At 36.2% G+C, this 18,506-nt stretch overlaps 2 protein-coding genes across 4 annotated transcripts in view; one reads left to right on the top strand and one right to left on the bottom strand.

Annotated features, from left to right (window-relative positions):
- LOC128211284 (protein mono-ADP-ribosyltransferase PARP14-like) overlaps positions 1–11,016 on the top strand; it is a 33,399-nt gene extending 22,383 nt beyond the window's left edge. For all 3 annotated transcript variants that reach the window (XM_052915902.1, XM_052915903.1, XM_052915901.1), the window contains exons 22-31: positions 1,346–1,402; positions 1,845–2,030; positions 2,560–2,787; positions 2,969–3,231; positions 3,506–3,911; positions 4,487–4,608; positions 5,487–5,555; positions 6,182–6,368; positions 6,555–6,683; positions 8,326–11,016. In XM_052915902.1, the coding sequence (XP_052771862.1) occupies positions 1,346–1,402; positions 1,845–2,030; positions 2,560–2,787; positions 2,969–3,231; positions 3,506–3,911; positions 4,487–4,608; positions 5,487–5,555; positions 6,182–6,368; positions 6,555–6,683; positions 8,326–8,501 (1,823 nt within the window). In that variant the 3' untranslated portion in view covers positions 8,502–11,016. The remainder of the gene's footprint in view (positions 1–1,345; positions 1,403–1,844; positions 2,031–2,559; positions 2,788–2,968; positions 3,232–3,505; positions 3,912–4,486; positions 4,609–5,486; positions 5,556–6,181; positions 6,369–6,554; positions 6,684–8,325) is intronic.
- A 306-nt stretch (positions 11,017–11,322) lies between these two features.
- Positions 11,323–17,471, bottom strand: LOC128210287 (uncharacterized). The gene is made up of 3 exons (XM_052914543.1): positions 17,410–17,471; positions 14,584–14,716; positions 11,323–11,574 (listed from the first exon to the last, which is right to left on the bottom strand). Exons 1-3 carry the CDS (start codon positions 17,461–17,463, stop codon positions 11,375–11,377), a joined length of 387 nt encoding a protein of 128 aa, XP_052770503.1. The 5' UTR covers positions 17,464–17,471; the 3' UTR covers positions 11,323–11,374.
- Positions 17,472–18,506: the final 1,035 nt, after the last annotated feature.

Here is an 18,506-nt window from a genome sequence, read left to right as displayed (position 1 = left end):
GTTACCATCTGCAAAGGCCCGCAAAACGGTTTACAGCCCGAGTGCGTAGCACGAGGGTTGTAAACTATTCTAAGTGCTTTTGCAGATGGTAACGACCGAAAAATGGTGTATTATCGCTATTATTGCATAAAATACACACCATGAAAAACGTTTGTGTTTAAAAAGGCTGTTAAATGTCATGAAAATGCAAAAACAGTTAGTTCAAAATAACCTCCATAACAGGTGCTTGTGTGACGTCATGAGTGATGTCATTGAAAAACTTTTACATGAAGCTCGATTCGGGCCGCAACATAACTCGGCAGTTTCATTTTTGTTTCGAAGCCATTTTTTGCAGTGTTCATTCGATTGGAAAGTGTTTTTTTTTTTTTTTTTTTTGGAAATTGACTGGATTACTGGGATTATTTACACACAATACCTATTGGGTAATCGATTAATTACCGATATAGTCCTACTTTAACCATTATTTGTTTTGACAACTAATTTAAGCCTGAACATTTTGCAAACATGGTCTTGATAATTTGTACAGCATCTTCAGCATCAGAGAAAAAAAATATGAAATTTCTTTGTTCATTGCATATGACGTAATGAAATCATGTCCATATATGTCGTTCGGTCTGGATAAAATCGACAGAAATAACTAATTTTCGGAGAAGTTGAACGTTTTAGACTTCATTTAGTGCTTTTAAAGCAAACAAATAGTTAAAACAACTGTAGAAAGTACTATCTAGTGAACACACATCAGCTTGCCAGGAACAGACAACTGAGAATAAAATATGTAAGTTAGATGCGGTTTATTTAATTTGTTGATATTTATATACAGCTATATATGCTGAAATTTGTTTCTGTGCAAAAGTTGGCATTGTTGACCCACTTTCGGTCAGAGACCAGGTCGCTCAGCTGCCATTGTAATGATGCGAGCCCTGAAAGCGCCTATGTAAAACAAAAAGCCGGTCATTAACGGCACGTGACTTTACTGAATAATGCACTTTTTCTACCGATAACGCACGGGTTTTTGCGTTTTAACACACCACGATAACGGACCGAAAACACACATTTTATGCAATAATTGATATTTGAAACTATTCGGTTTGGTTGAGCGCGCATCAACTTGTTTAACCCTTGTTTAAGATATGTTGATGAGCGTATGATCAGTTTGTGTTGTTTGTACGTTTTGCGTTTCTCGTTTACTTTGTTTGGCATTGCCTTGTGTCTTTATATTTTTCTTTTAACAGTACGGCTTATCTTTGTATTTTTCATTGTGATGTTGATAAATTTTCAAAGATTTTTTTTATAGAAAATGTACTTAGTATAGTAATGAAAAAAATGTTATTGTGTATTTAAATAGGAGCAGTTGCCAAGGGATTAAAAAAGAGATGCCCGCAGTTAGAGGAACAGTGTCAAGGTAATGCAATTCTTTTAGTTTTCAGCAGATTGTGTGTTACGAGGAAACATTTTTGAACCATTTAATACTAAGATAGATGATATATTTTTGCATGCATAGTGTACATGCAATGGTCAGTATATCAAGTATGTTCATTCAGGATTGAATGTTTCAATATTGTGGTTCAATTAAAACATTTGTTCAGGGCACGGGTGTGGACTTCACCAGATGAACCGCAATTCTAAAACCTCGTAAAACATTCATTATTCGCAGAATCTCCAAGCAATAGTCCTTCAAATATGCTAAGAAAATAAGCTTTATAGACAATTACACGTCGATATATTTTTGGTTGTTTGAACAGCGTTCGCATCTGAGACGTCACTTGTTCCATCAACCTCACAAATATTTAAATCGCCATAAAATGGCAATTTTTCAATTTTAAAAATCAATGGAATACTTTTAGCACAACTGTCAACATTTCAAAGGGATGGAATTCTGGTCACTAAATGTCCAGGGCTTAAAGCTAGCAAGACGATACTCGTCAAATATGTGGACAGGCCATCTGAATGGACAGCGCAAATGAGGAAGTGTTTAGAAGTAGCTAACCAATCCAAGATCAAAACAGTCGCTTTTCCCGTCTTAGGCTCGGGTAAGATATTTGCAGTTCGTATTTAAGGTAGTCGATGCCAAATTATAATATTGTTGAATGCATGGTTACTGAATGTTATTTAATAGTGTGTTTTTCTTCAGTGTATGAATATGTATAATATATACCGAACATAATATTACAAACAAACATTTTAGTCCTTGAACCTATAAAGAACAGGCCGCTGCCGTCGACTCATTATTTGAACTTAAGAACAAAAATACGAATTGCAACAACTTAGTCAGAAATGTGTTTTTTTCATGTTAACAACAATCAAACACTACGCTTTCAAGTGATTCGAAAATTACACGGGTAACCAGGTATGAAAATTAAACATCGTGGCAGATTTCATATAAAATGAAAATAATACAATTCAACCACAGGGACAGCCCAGAAGCCCAAAACATAATGACGAACCTATTTGTACATAGGATACCTTAAGCAATTTAAGTAATTTCCTTATCTGTTTTAAAAGTATGTATTTGCTTGGACAACAGGATATGTGTTCGTCTTATTTAAACTAAATTTCTAGGTGCAGGATTTTCGCCTATTAAACCAGAGAACATAGCCGAATCTCTTTTTGATGCTCTTGACGAGTTTATGTCAGATGGAAACACTGATTTGATGATTCGTGAGGTTCATCTTATCGTCTTTAAAACTCAAGCAGAACGATTCCAACCAATCATAGATGTATTGCGTAGCAAGGCCATGAAAGCGGCTTCAGACTTAAACAGTGGATCATTTGGACAGATAAAGAAAGGTAAAAACAACTAAAATACTTCTTTGCCGACAGCATATTTGTAGTTTATCAGGTTGAACCGAGTATTTATTTCTCAGTCTTCATTGTTTTTCATCGAACGCATTAACACTTTTATATATATCGTGAATAACAATAAAATATTTTAGAGGTTTTATATATAGCATTTTTATTATGGTTTAAGCTGGGAGGAAGTTTTGGAAGAAGACAAAGGAATTTGTAGGTGTAGGCTATATGGCATCTGAAGAAGGAGCAATGGCACAACCCCGTCCTTCGCCCTCTTCTTCGAAAAGAAACACGTCGACTCTTGCACTGTATATTTACTCTGACTCCAGTGAAAATATACAGAGATGTAAACAACGCCTGGAAACACATCTTGAAGAAGCACTGATAACCGCATATGAGAAACAATACAAAACAATCGTTTGCTCGTTAACAAAAGAGGAGGTAAGGTTAATTGTATTAGACCTGCATCCGCGTAGTTTGTACATTGGTCAAAATGCACAGGTGGTACTGTAACCAATTTGTCGGAAAAGCAGTATTTAAGCAATCTAGTGTACCAGGACTTCTAGAAAGTATTAATGAATAGTTTGCATTCATTGTTCAACGTAGTAATATTGCATTATAATATAGTAAAATAATAAGGAAACACAACTTGTACCTACCGAACAATGATAATGTAGTGTTTCTTCTATATCAACACTTCGACTTTAATTTCCAGAAAGAAGAGCTTGAATCATTGCCGCTGGTGGTTGACATGAAAATAGATGTTAACGATGGGATAGTGATAATTAAAGGTGAAAGAAAGCTTGCATTTGAAGCGCAATCTAATGTTAGAGAAATGTTGATGCGATTTGAAAAGAATCGATGTGAACTTGAACAATCTCAAGAACTCGCAAAAAAGATAGAATGGCAGTATGAAGAAGAGGATAACAACGAAACGAAATACAAGTTCTATGGGAATTTACAAAGTTTCAAAATGGAGATGGCGTATCAAAGAAATGAAAAATCTTTCTGTTTCATGGACAATGATGTCGAATATGAGATCGACTTCAATGACTTGGTTGAATACGCTAAACATGACAAAGCAGATCTCGTTAGTGTGGTTCGCAAGGAAATTTTGAAAGGTCGGTGATTAAGGGAGCGTCCTTAAGTCGATAAATAACCAAAAACCTTTGTCCTAAGTGTCATTTAACGCTAATGATAAAACGATTATCGATGTAATATCGGCGACAAACAATCGGTAGTGGTTATCCAAAATTGATGTCGCTAGTGTTACTTTACTTCCGGCCATTACGTATCTTTTTGTAATGCGTTAACTTACATGTGCTTGATGTGGTGTGCATCATTTTGCAACTGATGTGCAATTAGTATGTTTGTGCTTTGTTGTTATTTTCATTTGTGAAGTAATTAAAGTCGGTACAAGTTTATGGCAATTTACTAGCAGTTCCAATAAGCATGATTTATTATCACACTTACTGACTCAATGTCAAATTATTTATATGATCATGATGATACTATGTTTAAGGAATGCATTTCCAAATGATATTATGAACTTACGATTATGGGCCGATAGTTAGTCGAAATGCTTGGTCCGATTTGATTTTGTAATCGTATTTGAAACGTTCCTTGAATATAAACAGTTTTGTAAATGTGATCGGATTAATGCATACATTAGATCCTTCTTTTCTTTTTTTTGTAGGACAACAGGTGCCCTTGCCGATTGACTGGAAGGCTATGAAAGACGGTGTCAATATTAAGCTTATAGAGCTAAAGCCTGATGAAAAACAATTCAAAGACATTGAAACTCGCTTCATGTTTGAGGTATAATCAATTTGTGCGAACAGTCGTTAGATATATTGTAGCAGACAAACATGAACTGAATGCATCAATATGTTGTTTTGATAAAAAACAGCAGTCAACAGATATCTTTACAATGAGCTTTTTTAAATGCCAAAATCTCTAAACGAGACACTCAACGTTAAACCCAACATAAAAGGAGTGAAAAAGATATAACTAATGAATCCATTATTGTAGGTTATTCATATTCCATAAATATTTTTTGTACAAAATAATGAACTAGCGATAAAATATGCACAATGTGGGATTGATGAGCTCCTGCAAAGCACGCCAGAATACATCAGTTTTTGTAGTACTATATCTTATTTTGATCTTGATACAAATTTCACAGGAAATCAACTGCTATTAGGGTGGCATTACATCTTAAATCGGTTTCAAGTAAACAGCCAGTATTTGCAAGTTTAGGGTTTTAATGCAAACAATCATAAAGCTGCACGATTGAAAGTTCAAAAGTGTAAAGTTCAATTGACAATCTTTTTTGAACATGAAACGAGTGAATGTTAAATTGACGCTAAATTGAAATATAAATCAGTTACATTTGCAAATAACATTGCACGAAAATATAGTTATAAATCTGATCAGTGAAATTAAATATTCTTGGAAGAATCTTTTAAATCGTCATGAACATTGTCTTATCTCATATCACAGTCGTGCCCTGGATACCCCGAGATGACCCGAGGCAACATTTTATACCTGTTGCAGAAAGTTTGAAACTAAGAAATCATACATTGCAACAATCAGTCCACTGTTTTGTATAAAGGCTGTATATATGAATAATAGTACATTTACATAGCATTGAATTAAATTGATATTGAAATTAATGGTTCCTTTTTTTGCATCAGGTGAAGAATGGGCAATATGCCAATAGTCCAGGACACAAATACGATAAAAATTCCATGAAAATTGTCAAGGTAGGTTTATTTGCAGCGTTAATGATGACACTATTAGTTGTTGAATTGAACGTTTATGCTGTATGCTTATTTGTAACTGAAATATTAAAGAAGTTTATTAATAGAACATACCGGTATGCGTCTGATTTTGGAAGAATAGCTGGAGGGGTTTACATATCTTTTTCCTTCATTAGCATTTTCAACAACTATTATATACACAGACAATTTAATTCAGCTTGATATAATATCTGTTAAAAAAGCTTACATTATATCGCAATTATAGTGTATTCTATATGTGGTTATCGAAACAATTCTATTTTATTTACTACAGTTTAAGTTCACGATTGGGGCTTAAACATTTTTGGTAGCTTCTAGCGAGTAAATTACAAAACCCGCTCTTCACCGATACATTCTGGCATTGTTCATAAGGAGCACAGTTTGGTCTTTTTTATGAAGGAAATTAAAGAAAAGAAATGGAAATTCTTTAGCATACACGACAAGATATATCTTAAAACTGCTAGAAAACCAGGCATGAATTGTTTTGCTCACTAAAGCTTTGGTCTAGATAGCTTCTGTATGTCATCTTTAAAACTGTACATTGTATTATAAATACGTGCTTATTTAAAATACTAAGTATATGATGACAGATTGAACGCATACAAAACAAGGCTTTGTATCAGCAATACCAAGCAAAGAAAAGCTTTCTTCAAGAGCAAAAGCCAATCCTTCCACCGAATATGCCGTTAGAAAGAGAGCTCTGGCACGGAACTAATGAAGCTGCCATGGATAACATTATTTGTCATGGGTTCAATCGGAGTTATGCTGGTGATAATGGTAGGTTTTTTCTTAAGTAGCTGTGTAAATTATTATGCTTTATTCGATTTTCTGATGTAATGCCCTCCCGTTTGATTCAAAATGTCCTATTGCTGCATTCATGTTGTTGAGTTGTTGATATTGTTCTATAAAATTATCAAGTCCCGATTCGAAATGAAAATTAATTAACATTTTATTCTATTTAAGCCGGTCAACCGTGGTACGGGCAGGGCGTTTATTTTGCTCGTGATGCCTCGTATTCGGCTAGATCTTGGATGACCGGTGCAGGAACAGGAGGCAAAAAGGGATATGTGTTTTTAGTGAACGCTTTAACGGGTAAGAATGTGCTGCTTTCAATCTTGTTGAAAATTACTAATATATGTGTTTGGTCTCGATACTGGACCGATTGTTCAGAAAATTGTTTAAAGGGACTTGCTCATGTTTTTGTAAAATGCACTTTTTGTACGACAAAAAATCAGTTTTGTCAAATCATTAAGAATGTCAACACTAAGGTACCAACAACTGAAATCCTTCAGCAAATGATAATATTTATTCAAAAATCGTCTATGAAGACTACCATTTCATAAGCATTAGCAACGCGATTATCGGCTTTATTGTTGCCTGACATTATCAGATGATGGCATAGTGATTAAGGCGACGGTTTTCTGATATTTTCTTGACATTACCGGCGTTGGTTCGCACCCCACTAAAATCAAAATACTGTTTGGTACAATAATTGTGTATTTTTCCTATAATTTCGATATAACAGTAAAACAATGATAAAGAGACATTACCGGGAAAAATTATTTTTGGTCCAAAAACATGAGCGAGTCCCCTTAGATAAACAACGTGACTAAAGAATTCGTTCTTAAAGGGGCTGTACTCCGTATGATGAAATAGCGAAAATAAATGCCGAAAACTGATATAAACTTTGTATCGATGTGTACAATGCATTGAAACGTATTAGCTGAAGTACCACATAGTTTACAATTAATTTATTTTTCGCATTGTTTTCGTATTTTTCCAATTAAAACAGATTACTAGGTATGTCTACCTAGTAGAATTCATTCCTAATGCGGGATTGGCTAGTCAATGTTATCACGTGATATTACCAAGTTAGGTATGTAGCTTAAATATTCCAACTGTTTTGAGTAAGCCTTCGTAGCACAGTGGATACAACACTGGAATGCAATTTTGGCGACACCGGTTCGAACCCGGTCTTCGACTCGTTTTTTTACATTTTGGTATTTCTACAATTATGATATCAAAGAGTAAAGCATTTTATTAAATAATTGTCCTGAGATTCGTTACAGAAAAAAAACCTTTTTGGTGCCAATCTGGTGTACAGTCCCTTTAATTTTTAAAACTTTAAATATATGTTTTGATGTGCTCACATATTTATATACAAACCAGTAAAGATGAAACCGTTGTTTCAAAGTATGTACGAACTACAGCAGATCACAAATGTATACATTTAATTTCCAAAGCAGTAAGGATTTGAAACAACGATGACATTAACAACGTTGTTATTTAAAAAAGAAGTTATGAACATAGTTATAATCGGCCCACTGTCTGTTTTTCTGAGTGAGAATCCATTGCAAAAGACCGGATAATGAAATGCAAAAATCAAATAATGTGCATAATGCTAAATGGGAAATTTTTGGTTTTGTGCCTTCACGATTAACCTGAAATAAAACAGTAACTATGTGTGCCGTCGTTGACGTAACACTGTCCGTTAATATGTCTTTTTGGCCGAAGAAGGAATCGTAACTTTGGCAATATCTTTGGTCGCCGTTTGAAACTTCATATACTCCAAATGGCAATTAGTGGGGCATGCACGTTAAAAGTTGGATATGCCTCCCTTTTGCTTATCAATTACCTATTACTTCATTGTATGTGTATGCATAGAAATATATAGGTTTCTAAAACATATATGTGATTTACATGTACTGTAATGAATTTTAATATATTTTCGAAGGCCACTTGTGCCAAGGAAAGAAAGGAATGCGGGTTCTGGAGCCAGTAAATAAGGCAAAGGATCCGCTAGTTTTGTACGACTGCGCAGTCGACAGTGTAGCTAACCCTATGGAGTTCGTGATATTTTCCGACACACAGGCCTACCCAGCGTACATTCTCACTTTTTCAAGTGGATAATCATCATGTGTTGTTTTGCCTTTTGAATAGTCGAGAAATGTGGAATTATTGAATATTATACTGATGTGACCATTGCACACGTCTTTTCGCAAATTGTGTTTTGGACAAGGGATCCTGTCGATGTAATTCTAAAAGGATGTTTTATCAGTTTATGGAAAATTGTTTCGAATGTGTACTTTATGTCCAGTCACCTTAAAATGTAATTCAATTAAATAACACGCTAAAACATTTTATATTTTTGAATGATTATGCTGTGATGTTATTAGAATAAGTATACAAGTATATTCAAAAGTAAGAACATATTTTCGTAGAGTGTTGTTCGCCCAACAATGCTGATACCGGTTGTAAGGCACATAAAGTGTAAGTGATTCATGAGTATGTAATGTATGTGTATTTTCTCTATCATAACGTTACTCTTATAATATGTATATTTTTAAAGTGATTGTTATTAACCGGTGTTAAAATCATAATGCATTGTATTACAATGAGATGTTTTGTTATTGTTGTAACGTATTTGTATAACGAATATATTTTGTTGTGTTGTCATTTGTAGATTACAAGCTTGAAAAGCACTGGTACTGTTTTCACCAGTTTAGAATTTGAAGTAAATTTAGCAGGATCATATAAATTATAAGGCTAGTTGTGAAGCATGAAGCCAGTACGCTACCAATGTACGCTCTCGACCTTTTTAAAATCGAAATCAAATAGATAAAGTTTTGCCTCTGTCTGATAATAAGTTTTTCTTCTTACAAGTTGACAGTTGACTATTTCTATGCCAAAAACGACAGCAGAATCAATCCAATGGATGATGAGCGTGTTGCGTTCAGTATTAGAATAATTTTATAATTTTCTTAGGTAAGATAATGTTTATGTATACATTGAATATGTCTGTGTAATTATTTAAAGATTATTATCAGAGTTGTAAATTCTATACATGTTTATTGTTGTTTTTGTTTCACTTTTTGGTGGATATCATCTAATGATTTTTTCAAATTCATGTTTAAAACTGCACCCTTATAGATGGGCCGTTTTGACATTTTATGTCTTGGAATGAACCATTTTTGTGTACCTGTCTAAGAACTTGTTAAATAAGACTGCTGACAAACGTTTGTAACTTCTTTAGCTACAAAACTTTCGAACGTAAATATGAAAAACTGCGATCTGGTTTTTTACAACCAGCCTATATCACTGGTCTCCAGATATTTACGCGAAGGTTGGTTCATTCCAAGACAAAAAATAAAGTTGTCAAAACGATCAATCGGTGAGAGTGCAGCTTTAAGATAACACTATCATTTAATAATTGTTCACTTTTATGTTTAAGAATTGATTGTGTTTTCATGTATTAAACTATTATGTTGTGATTTATCATTAACTGAATTTTCTTGTGTGTACTAACCCACGCATTCCAGTTTGACCCATTTTCCGAGCATTTAATGTATTCCTATAACTGCTGGTGGACTAGACTTACTTGTCTGTGTGGTCTGTATGCTTTGTCCAATCGGATAACACTATTTATCAAATTTGTTGTACATAAATTTTGGTGATTTGGCGTTGAGCGAATTGAAAGATTTAAACAGAGGCAGGATCAGTAGACAACATTTTATCCCAACACTTATCTGGAATTGAGTGTCTGCGATATTCCAGGCTTTGTTTTGGTAAATGAATAATCCTAACCTTTAACCATTATATGCTGTTCGCTCATATTAGTTTTACATTGTACGGCTGTATTGTAATTGTGTTTTTCGCATTTGTAATCCATTGAGTGTTATGTGACTGAAAGGGGAATTTTGTTTTCGCATCTTGAAGCAGTAAGTGGGCGAGAACCATGTACATCAAACTTAAGTTAAGCATTTAATTTTAAACACACGGCTTCGTTCTTTTTCCAGGTATTTCGGATCATTCCTTTTCTTTTTTTAAATATATTCCGTGTTCTTTCATAATAAGGTACTTAAATCTGTAATTTTTGGCTCTGTTTTGTTTTGTGTTTACTATATTTTGGCGATTTAAAGTCAAAAACCGTGCGCGATGACGCTTAACATAAAATCGACACATGGCATGGCCTTATGTTAAAGTCAACACTATTTCTGCTCGAGATAATCAGTTATTTGCTTCAAACCTACAACACTTTCTGAAACATTCGACGAGGATCAAGGTTTCCTGTCTGGGTCTGTGAGTGTGTGGGTTACGTATGTACGTTTGCCTCTCTAGTTCAGTGTTGTTTTCACCCTTGTCTTGTACCTCTAAACGGGGTTTATGTTTGATTTATTTGCTTGGTCCTGTTTGTTTTCATTAAATTTTTCAAACCTACTATGTTAGAGCACATTTTGCTATCCGTTTAAATTGCTATGTTTACTTTTTTAATTATATTGAACGCATGTTTAATATCTGAGCAAATTACTTTGTTAAATCAAACTTTGTTCTTCATTACGTTGATTGAATTTCCATTTCATTTCCATCTGATGATTAAATCTCTGATGTGCACCTTAGTAAGAATGAATAAATTCATCTCCATTCATTTTATGTTGATTTTTTCATCGTTAAAATATGCATGCGCCATAGCATGTCGACTTTGCATCGAGTAGGATGTACGTCCGTTGCATTATAATGGTAATCCAACTGGTTGCCAAGATACCAAACACCAAACAGCTTGATTGTGTCATTGAAATCCAGGTATTAGCCAGGCAACACCCTTAATCGATTAAGGAGGGCAGGAGTTTTGAATAAAAGAGTAATGATTTGTTGTATAAAAATGAAAAAAAAAACTGACGAAAAACATCCTTCTTATTTTATATATGATTTTCATGTTTAATTTAAATGCACATAAGGGAATACTTTTTTTATTTTTCAACCAGCTAAAACAAAACGCACACACATTACACTTTAGTGACACACTGGTAGGACCCAGGTCCTGGCATATAGATGCTTCTCTGGATGATGGCGACTAAGGTTGGCGCCGGAAGGGTTGGTTCGGGGACAAACTGGCAAGAAGTTCCGGGTGTGCAGCCGCAGTGGCCGTTCATAGTCTCCAAAGGCCAACAAGGCACGCCTTCAAGCTTGTAGTTTTCACATACACCTTCAAGTAAACATGTATAAACAATACATGGTCAATACAAGTAGAAAATATACAGACAGCTTTACTAAGTAATTGCATCTATATGTGTATTGATCAAACAGGGGAAATGCGACCGAACATATCCACTGATCATGAACAATTTGTGATGCTTTTGTCCAAATTCCACTGTCAAAGTCTGTAGATGTTCGGGTACTCCATACAAATAGCAGTCATTCGCTTCGTTTGACGGCAGACCTTTGGCGGCATTAGAAGTGTGAATATAGGCTACCTACCAGTGTCCATGTGTGTTGACTTATACAACCTAAACGTGTCACTGCATGTGGATATAGGCTACCTTCCCGTGATAATGTGCGTTGACATATACAACTTATACGTTTCCCTGCGTGTGGATATATGCTGCAGCGAGTCTTCCTATGCATATCACTATGTGGATATAGGCTACCTACCCGTGTTCATGGTGTTGACATACACAACCTATACGTGTCACTGCGTGTTGATATATGCTGCAGCGAGTCTACCTACGCAAACCACTATGTGGATATAGGCTACCGACCAGTGTCCATGTGTGTTGACATAGACAACCTATACGTATCACTGCGTGTTGATATATGCTGCAGCGAGTCTACCTACGCAAACCACTATGTGGATATAGGCTACCGACCAGTGTCCATGTGTGTTGACATAGACAACCTATACGTATCACTGCGTGTTGATATATGCTGCAGCGAGTCTACCTACGCAAACCACTATGCGGATATAGGCTACCGACCAGTGTCCATGTGTGTTGACATAGACAACCTATACGTATCACTGCGTGTTGATATATGCTGCAGCGAGTCTACCTACGCAAACCACTATGTGGATATAGGCTACCGACCAGTGTCCATGTGTGTTGACAGAGACAACCTATACGTATCACTGCGTGTTGATATATGCTGCAGCGAGTCTACCTACGCAAACCACTATGTGGATATAGGCTACCGACCAGTGTCCATGTGTGTTGTCATAGACAACCTATACGTATCACTGCGTGTTGATATAGGCTGCAGCGAGTCTACCTACGCAAACCACTATGTGGATATAGGCTACCGACCAGTGTCCATGTGTGTTGACATAGCCAACCTATACGTATCACTGCGTGTGGATATAGGCTGCAGCGAGTCTATCTACGCAAACCACTATGTGGATATAGGCTTCCGACCCGTGTCCATGTGTGTTGACAGAGACAACCTTTGCGTTTCACTGCGTGTGGATATAGGCTGCAGCGAGTCTATCTACGCAAACCACTATGTGGATATAGGCTTCCGACCCGTGTCCATGTGTGTTGACAGAGACAACCTTTGCGTTTCACTGCGTGTGGATATAGACTGCAGGGAGTCTATCTACGCAAACCACTCTGTGGATATAGGCTTCCGACCCGTGTCCATGTGTGTTGACAGAGACAACCTATACGTTTTACTCCGTGTGGATATAGTCTGCAGGGAGTCTACTTATGCAAACCACTATGTGGATATAGGCTACCGACCAGTGTCCATGTGTGTTGACAGAGACAACCTCTACTTTCACTGCGTGTGGATATAGGCTGTAGCGAGTCTTCTTATGAAAACCACTGTGTGAATATAGGCTACCTACCCGTGTTCATGTGTGTTTGCATAGACAACCTATACGTGTCACTACGTGTGGATATAGGCTGCAGCGAGTCTTTCTATGCAAAACACTTAGTGAATATAGGCTACCTACCAGTGTACATGTGTGTTGACATAGACAACCTATACTTGTCAATACGTGTAGATATAGGCTGCGGCGAGACTTCCTATATAAACCACTGTGTAAATATATGCCACCTACCCGTGATCATGTGTGTTGACATATTCAACCTACAGTTGTCACTACGTGTGGATATAGGTTGCAGCGAGTCTACCTACGCAAACCATTGTGTGGATATAGAATACCTACTCGTGTCTTCATGTTTTGATATTATCTACCTACTCGTGTCACTGCGTGGATATAGGCATGAATAGTCTACCTTACCGCCGCCCCCCTCCTTGGGTATGCTGCAGCGAATATACATATACGTGCCACTCTGTGTTCATATCCAAACTACGTGTGTGGATTTAGGCTCTATACATACCTGTATCTCTGTTAGTGGATATACGCTACATATCCGTATCAGATATAAGCTGCAGCGGTAGGGTGACTAGTTTGAGTCTACATACCCGTGTCACTATGTGTGGATATAGGCTGCAGCGACAGGATGACTAGTTTGAGTCTACATACCCGTGTCACTATGTGTGGATATAGGCTGCAGCAGGAGGGTGACTAGTTTGAGTCTACATACCCGTGTCACTATATGTGGATATAGGCTGCAGCAGTAGGGTGACTAGTTTGAGTCTACATACCCGTGTCACTATGTGTGGATATAGGCTGCAGCAGTAGAGTAACTAGTTTGAGTCTACATACCCGTGTCACTATGTGTGGATATAGGCTGCAGCAGTAGGGTGACTGGTTTTAGTCTACATACCCGTGTCACTATGTGTGGATATAGGCTGCAGCAGGAGGGTGACTAGTTTTAGTCTACATACCCGTGTCACTATGTGTGGATATAGGCTGCAGCAGTAGAGTGACTAGTTTGAGTCTACATACCCGTGTCACAATGTGTGGATATAGGCTGCAGTAGTAGGGTGACTAGTTTGAGTCTACATACCCGTGTCACTATGTGTGGATATAGGCTGCAGCAGTAGGGTGACTAGTTTGAATCTACATGCCCGTGTCACTATGTGTGGATATAGGCTGCAGCAGTAGAGTGACTAGTTTGAGTCTACAAACCCGTGTCACTAAGTGTGGATATAGGCTGCAGCAGTAGGGTGACTAGTTTGAGTCTACATACCCGTGTCACTATGTGTGGATATAGGCTGCAGCAGTAGAGTGACTAGTTTGAGTCTACATACCCGTGTCACTATGTGTGGATATAGGCTGCAGCAGTAGGGTGACTAGTTTGAGTCTACATACCCGTGTCACTATGTGTGGATATAGGCTGCAACGGTAGGATGGACTGGCGTTTCTTGCTCACCACCTCAAACTCTGGCTTGATGTAACAACATTGGGTGCTCGCACATTCGCTCTTCAGCTTACACACAGTCGCCTGTAGACAAGTTTAAAGAAGTTGGATAAAATATCATTATTCGCTTTGTGCAGAATTGGGGAGTGTTTCGTACTGTAAATACTTTTTCCATTATTTGTTCCTAAAACTAAATGCTTTTATGCTTTTATTTCAAGGTCACACATTCATTGTTATGTTTTGATGTGTTATGTATGTTTGTTATTCATGTCGGAAAATAGCTCATTGAGCTAATGTTTCTTGATAAGATATACCCGACTTTAAATAAAGATTCTTGTAACTTGTTTCTTGTATCGTTTTAGTGTATGCATTAACTATCACATTCAAAGGTTAACTAAAAACTAAAAAGGCATATGTCATGCAAAATTACAACGTTATTTCAATATACGCACGGTACTTATTGTTAGGTATTCTCGGCAACATAGTTCTATATAATTATCAGATCCGTTGAATGGTCAGCATATAATATTAATCCGAGAGAGTTAATGTCGACCGAGTCACTAGCCGTTAATGTTTCTAGGGTTAACACTATATGGTTTCATGGGGTCTGATATGAGGTTTATATTATCTCCATGGTGTCTGTTATGAGGATTATATGACCTATATTGGGTCTGATATGTTTTTTCACATACCAAACGAATAGTTTGTGAAACATCTAGGATGATGTCAATGTCAGAAGAAACAACAGTTTATTGTAACATAAATAGAACAGCGATTGTTACACCGGTGACGTCTGCGACAGTCTGCACACCTCGCCCATCTCCGCTATAGGTAATTCCTATGTATTCTACAGTCAATTAACCAATTTGCATGCCAGATTTCACTAATTTCTAGTCCTTCACGACCCAAAAACCATACATGGGGAGAAAGCTCCGCTTGTGGATTAAACATGAATCAACGTAAGAAAGAAAGTAACGTTTCTTCTAAAAAACATAAAAATGGTTGAACGGAGTCACTGTGTATTCGGTAAAATGACAATATCCGGTGTACGCGGACAAACAATGCGTTAAAGATGTTAACAATAACAACTAGATCAAGTACAAGTAGTTCCAGCATGTTCGGCCTGTTTCTTAAAGCACAAACCATTCAGCTTCCAAACCTATAAATATGGAAGGTAACCGATTGTCTGAGATGGTATAAAAGCATGCTTTGATTTAGTGTCATGTGTCAATTAAATGAAATAAGACAACAATGTAACAATGAGTAAGCACTTCCGAATGGTGTTTTTTCTCTATACGACGAGCGACGAAGTTGGTAAAATATATAATACTAATATTAATTCATTGTTAATTACCAACTTCAGAATGATTTCCAGTGAAGTACATTAATTAATAAGATTACTAAGAGTGAAGTCCTTATACTTAACTACTAAAAATAAATTAATACGTGATCTACTTGCAAAGTAGTGAATTCTGAAGAATTCTGAAATGGTAAACCATCCATATTCATCCAAGCTTATTTCGACCGAGGTGCTCCGATTAAATAAGTGCGTCTGCGAAACGCTTAACGTCTTCTGAGGTGGAATTTCAACTACATGTATAAGTATATATATTATATTAATAAGATTAGCGCCTATTGCGCCTGGATTGAAAGGCGAGTGTAGTATTAAAATTATGACATGAGATATTACGGAATGACTTAACTTAGTATACCTCACTTCTATAGAACATATAGAAAAAATGCCAGGGCAAAATTTTCGACGATTTTTATGTGTAAATTATGATATATAAAACTGACTCTGCAACCTTAAAGGACTTTTATTATTATTTCGCTTCTATAGAACATATGAAAATGGCAATACGCTACGAAATCAGGATTTACTGATTACTTCAAGTCTGTATCACTTTCAGAAGCGCTTTTATAAAATGACTTTAGGTCCGGTATAAGAAAAAAAACAGATACTACACCCAACCTTCGAAATGTAAAGTATACATAGCTACTGTGGTATACAAGTCCAAGTACTTCTGTTATTGGTGCAGTAACTATAACTACGATATCTTCAACAACATTAAAGTATGTTTCCGTGTGAACTAGATTGTACACGTTTACGCTGTGCGACAAAACAGTGATCATCTGTCAAATGTTTAGTGGATTAATTTAGTAGTTGCACGTGTAATATTTAATCGATCATTTGCTAGTTGAAAATTGTGGTGTGTTTGTGGTGGTGTTTCCACGTATCTCGCCCGATGTCGTTTGGGCACTTACCTTGTACCTTTAAACAGGGTTAATATTTGAATGTTTGTCTATTTGGCTTAAGTCCCTTCTGACAGGATTAAGCTATGTTCACTTTTTTGTTTTTCAATAATTTGGGTAACATTTACTTTTTAGTGTTTTTATACTTAAGATAGGAATGACCTTTATGATTATCACTAGTAACAATTTTTCATTGATCAAAAATCAATTTAAGTATGTATTTTGGCTAATTGAAATAAGCTATTCAAGCCTGTTAAGCTAAGAGGAAGTTTCGAGAAATTGGGGCTCAACCTACTGTATATTGGATGCATGATTTATAGACGAGCGTTTTATTTTAATTTTGCTTTAGCTTTCCGTTTTAAAACCAACATTTTATTAAAGTGTCTTTATCATAAAGGCAAACATAACTAACCTATGCCACAATTTTTGTAGTGAATTGCTTACTTATCTAAACGCTTAGCAATTGTTGCATATATATGCTGATGTTATATTATATAGATTCCTTTGATTTTAAAATCGCCTACCTGAGCAATTGCCATAGCAAGCGCAAATATATAACACACAATTAATACGCGCATATTTGGCTTTGTTGTAGTCCAGTATAAAGTGAAATATTATTTGGTTGCGTACAGCATATTATCTCTAGATGTACCGGTTTGGCATTGATAAGAACACTTAGATAAGGACTTTAAAGCATTCACTTAGGTCATCTGAAATTGTCAACATAGTTTTAGGATACGACCGAGTAAGTGCCATATAATCGCATTTCAAAAGACCAGAGCAGCTCTTACCTGTGTAACATCCTGTCTGTGCACAACCTTACAATGCTTATACTATTTGGGGCCGATGGATGAATTTCCCATGACGTCACCCCCCCCCCCCATATAACAACATGCCGTACTGACAATAGTGTGCATTGTACGTTATATCCATCATGTGCTTTGTTTTATCCAAACATATGGCCCTTACTGTCCCGGCTCATGCTCCGTTATGTGTCTGGTCCTCTTTGTTTCCTTGGGAAATTTTATTTACAAAACAACAACAACATAAAGCCACCACAGGGACAACATTTTATATATTAACAGTTGCTACGTTTGTTTAAAGAATGTTGCTAGTTTTATAATATATTAAGTGCGTTTGTGTTGTAACTAAACTACATGTAGTTTCAGTTTTGGTTTAAACGTTTTGCTACTGAGCTTGTTTCTGTAGCTTTTTGCATAAATATTGACGAGTTTTTCGGTTTTGAAACCTGTTTCAAAGGTTTAACTTGTAGTGACAAAGGTATGATTTTGTGTACAATTTCTGGAGCTTCTGCATGTAGCCATTACTTCTCAGTTGCTTCAAAACAATGATACACCAGATGGTCGTTGGCCTGTTATAACAAAATGGTGTTTCAATACACGTGTTGGATTCTTATATAACTTTATAGTGTATTGAATTATTAACACTACGAGTGTTGATCCAAAATAAACGGGATTGTCCCTATATTTCCTTTATTTTACAAAATATTTTTATAAAAATTTCTGAATACACTCTTTTATCTACGGCAAAGATATTTATGAAATTAATTTTATTGCAGATCTATGTTATTCCATATTACTAATCACTATAGCAACCAAGT

This window comes from Mya arenaria, chromosome 12, assembly GCF_026914265.1.
Source record: "Mya arenaria isolate MELC-2E11 chromosome 12, ASM2691426v1".
In the NCBI taxonomy this organism is placed as follows: Eukaryota; Metazoa; Mollusca; class Bivalvia; order Myida; family Myidae; genus Mya; species Mya arenaria.
The sequence above is the reverse complement of the archived record's forward strand: the minus strand, read 5'-3'. Positions and strand labels throughout refer to the sequence as shown.

Bases quoted from the DNA above. Each gene is read 5' to 3' on its own strand.
- LOC128210287 (XM_052914543.1), bottom strand. From the start codon at position 17,463: ATGCGCGTATTAATTGTGTGTTATATATTTGCGCTTGCTATGGCAATT. The intron at 14,717-17,409 runs GTAGGCGATTTT...ACTTGTCTACAG, and splicing joins TTGCTATGGCAATTGCTCAG to GCGACTGTGTGTAAGCTGAA. The intron at 11,575-14,583 runs GTATGTAGACTC...GTTTACTTGAAG, and splicing joins ATCCACACATAGTGACACGG to GTGTATGTGAAAACTACAAG.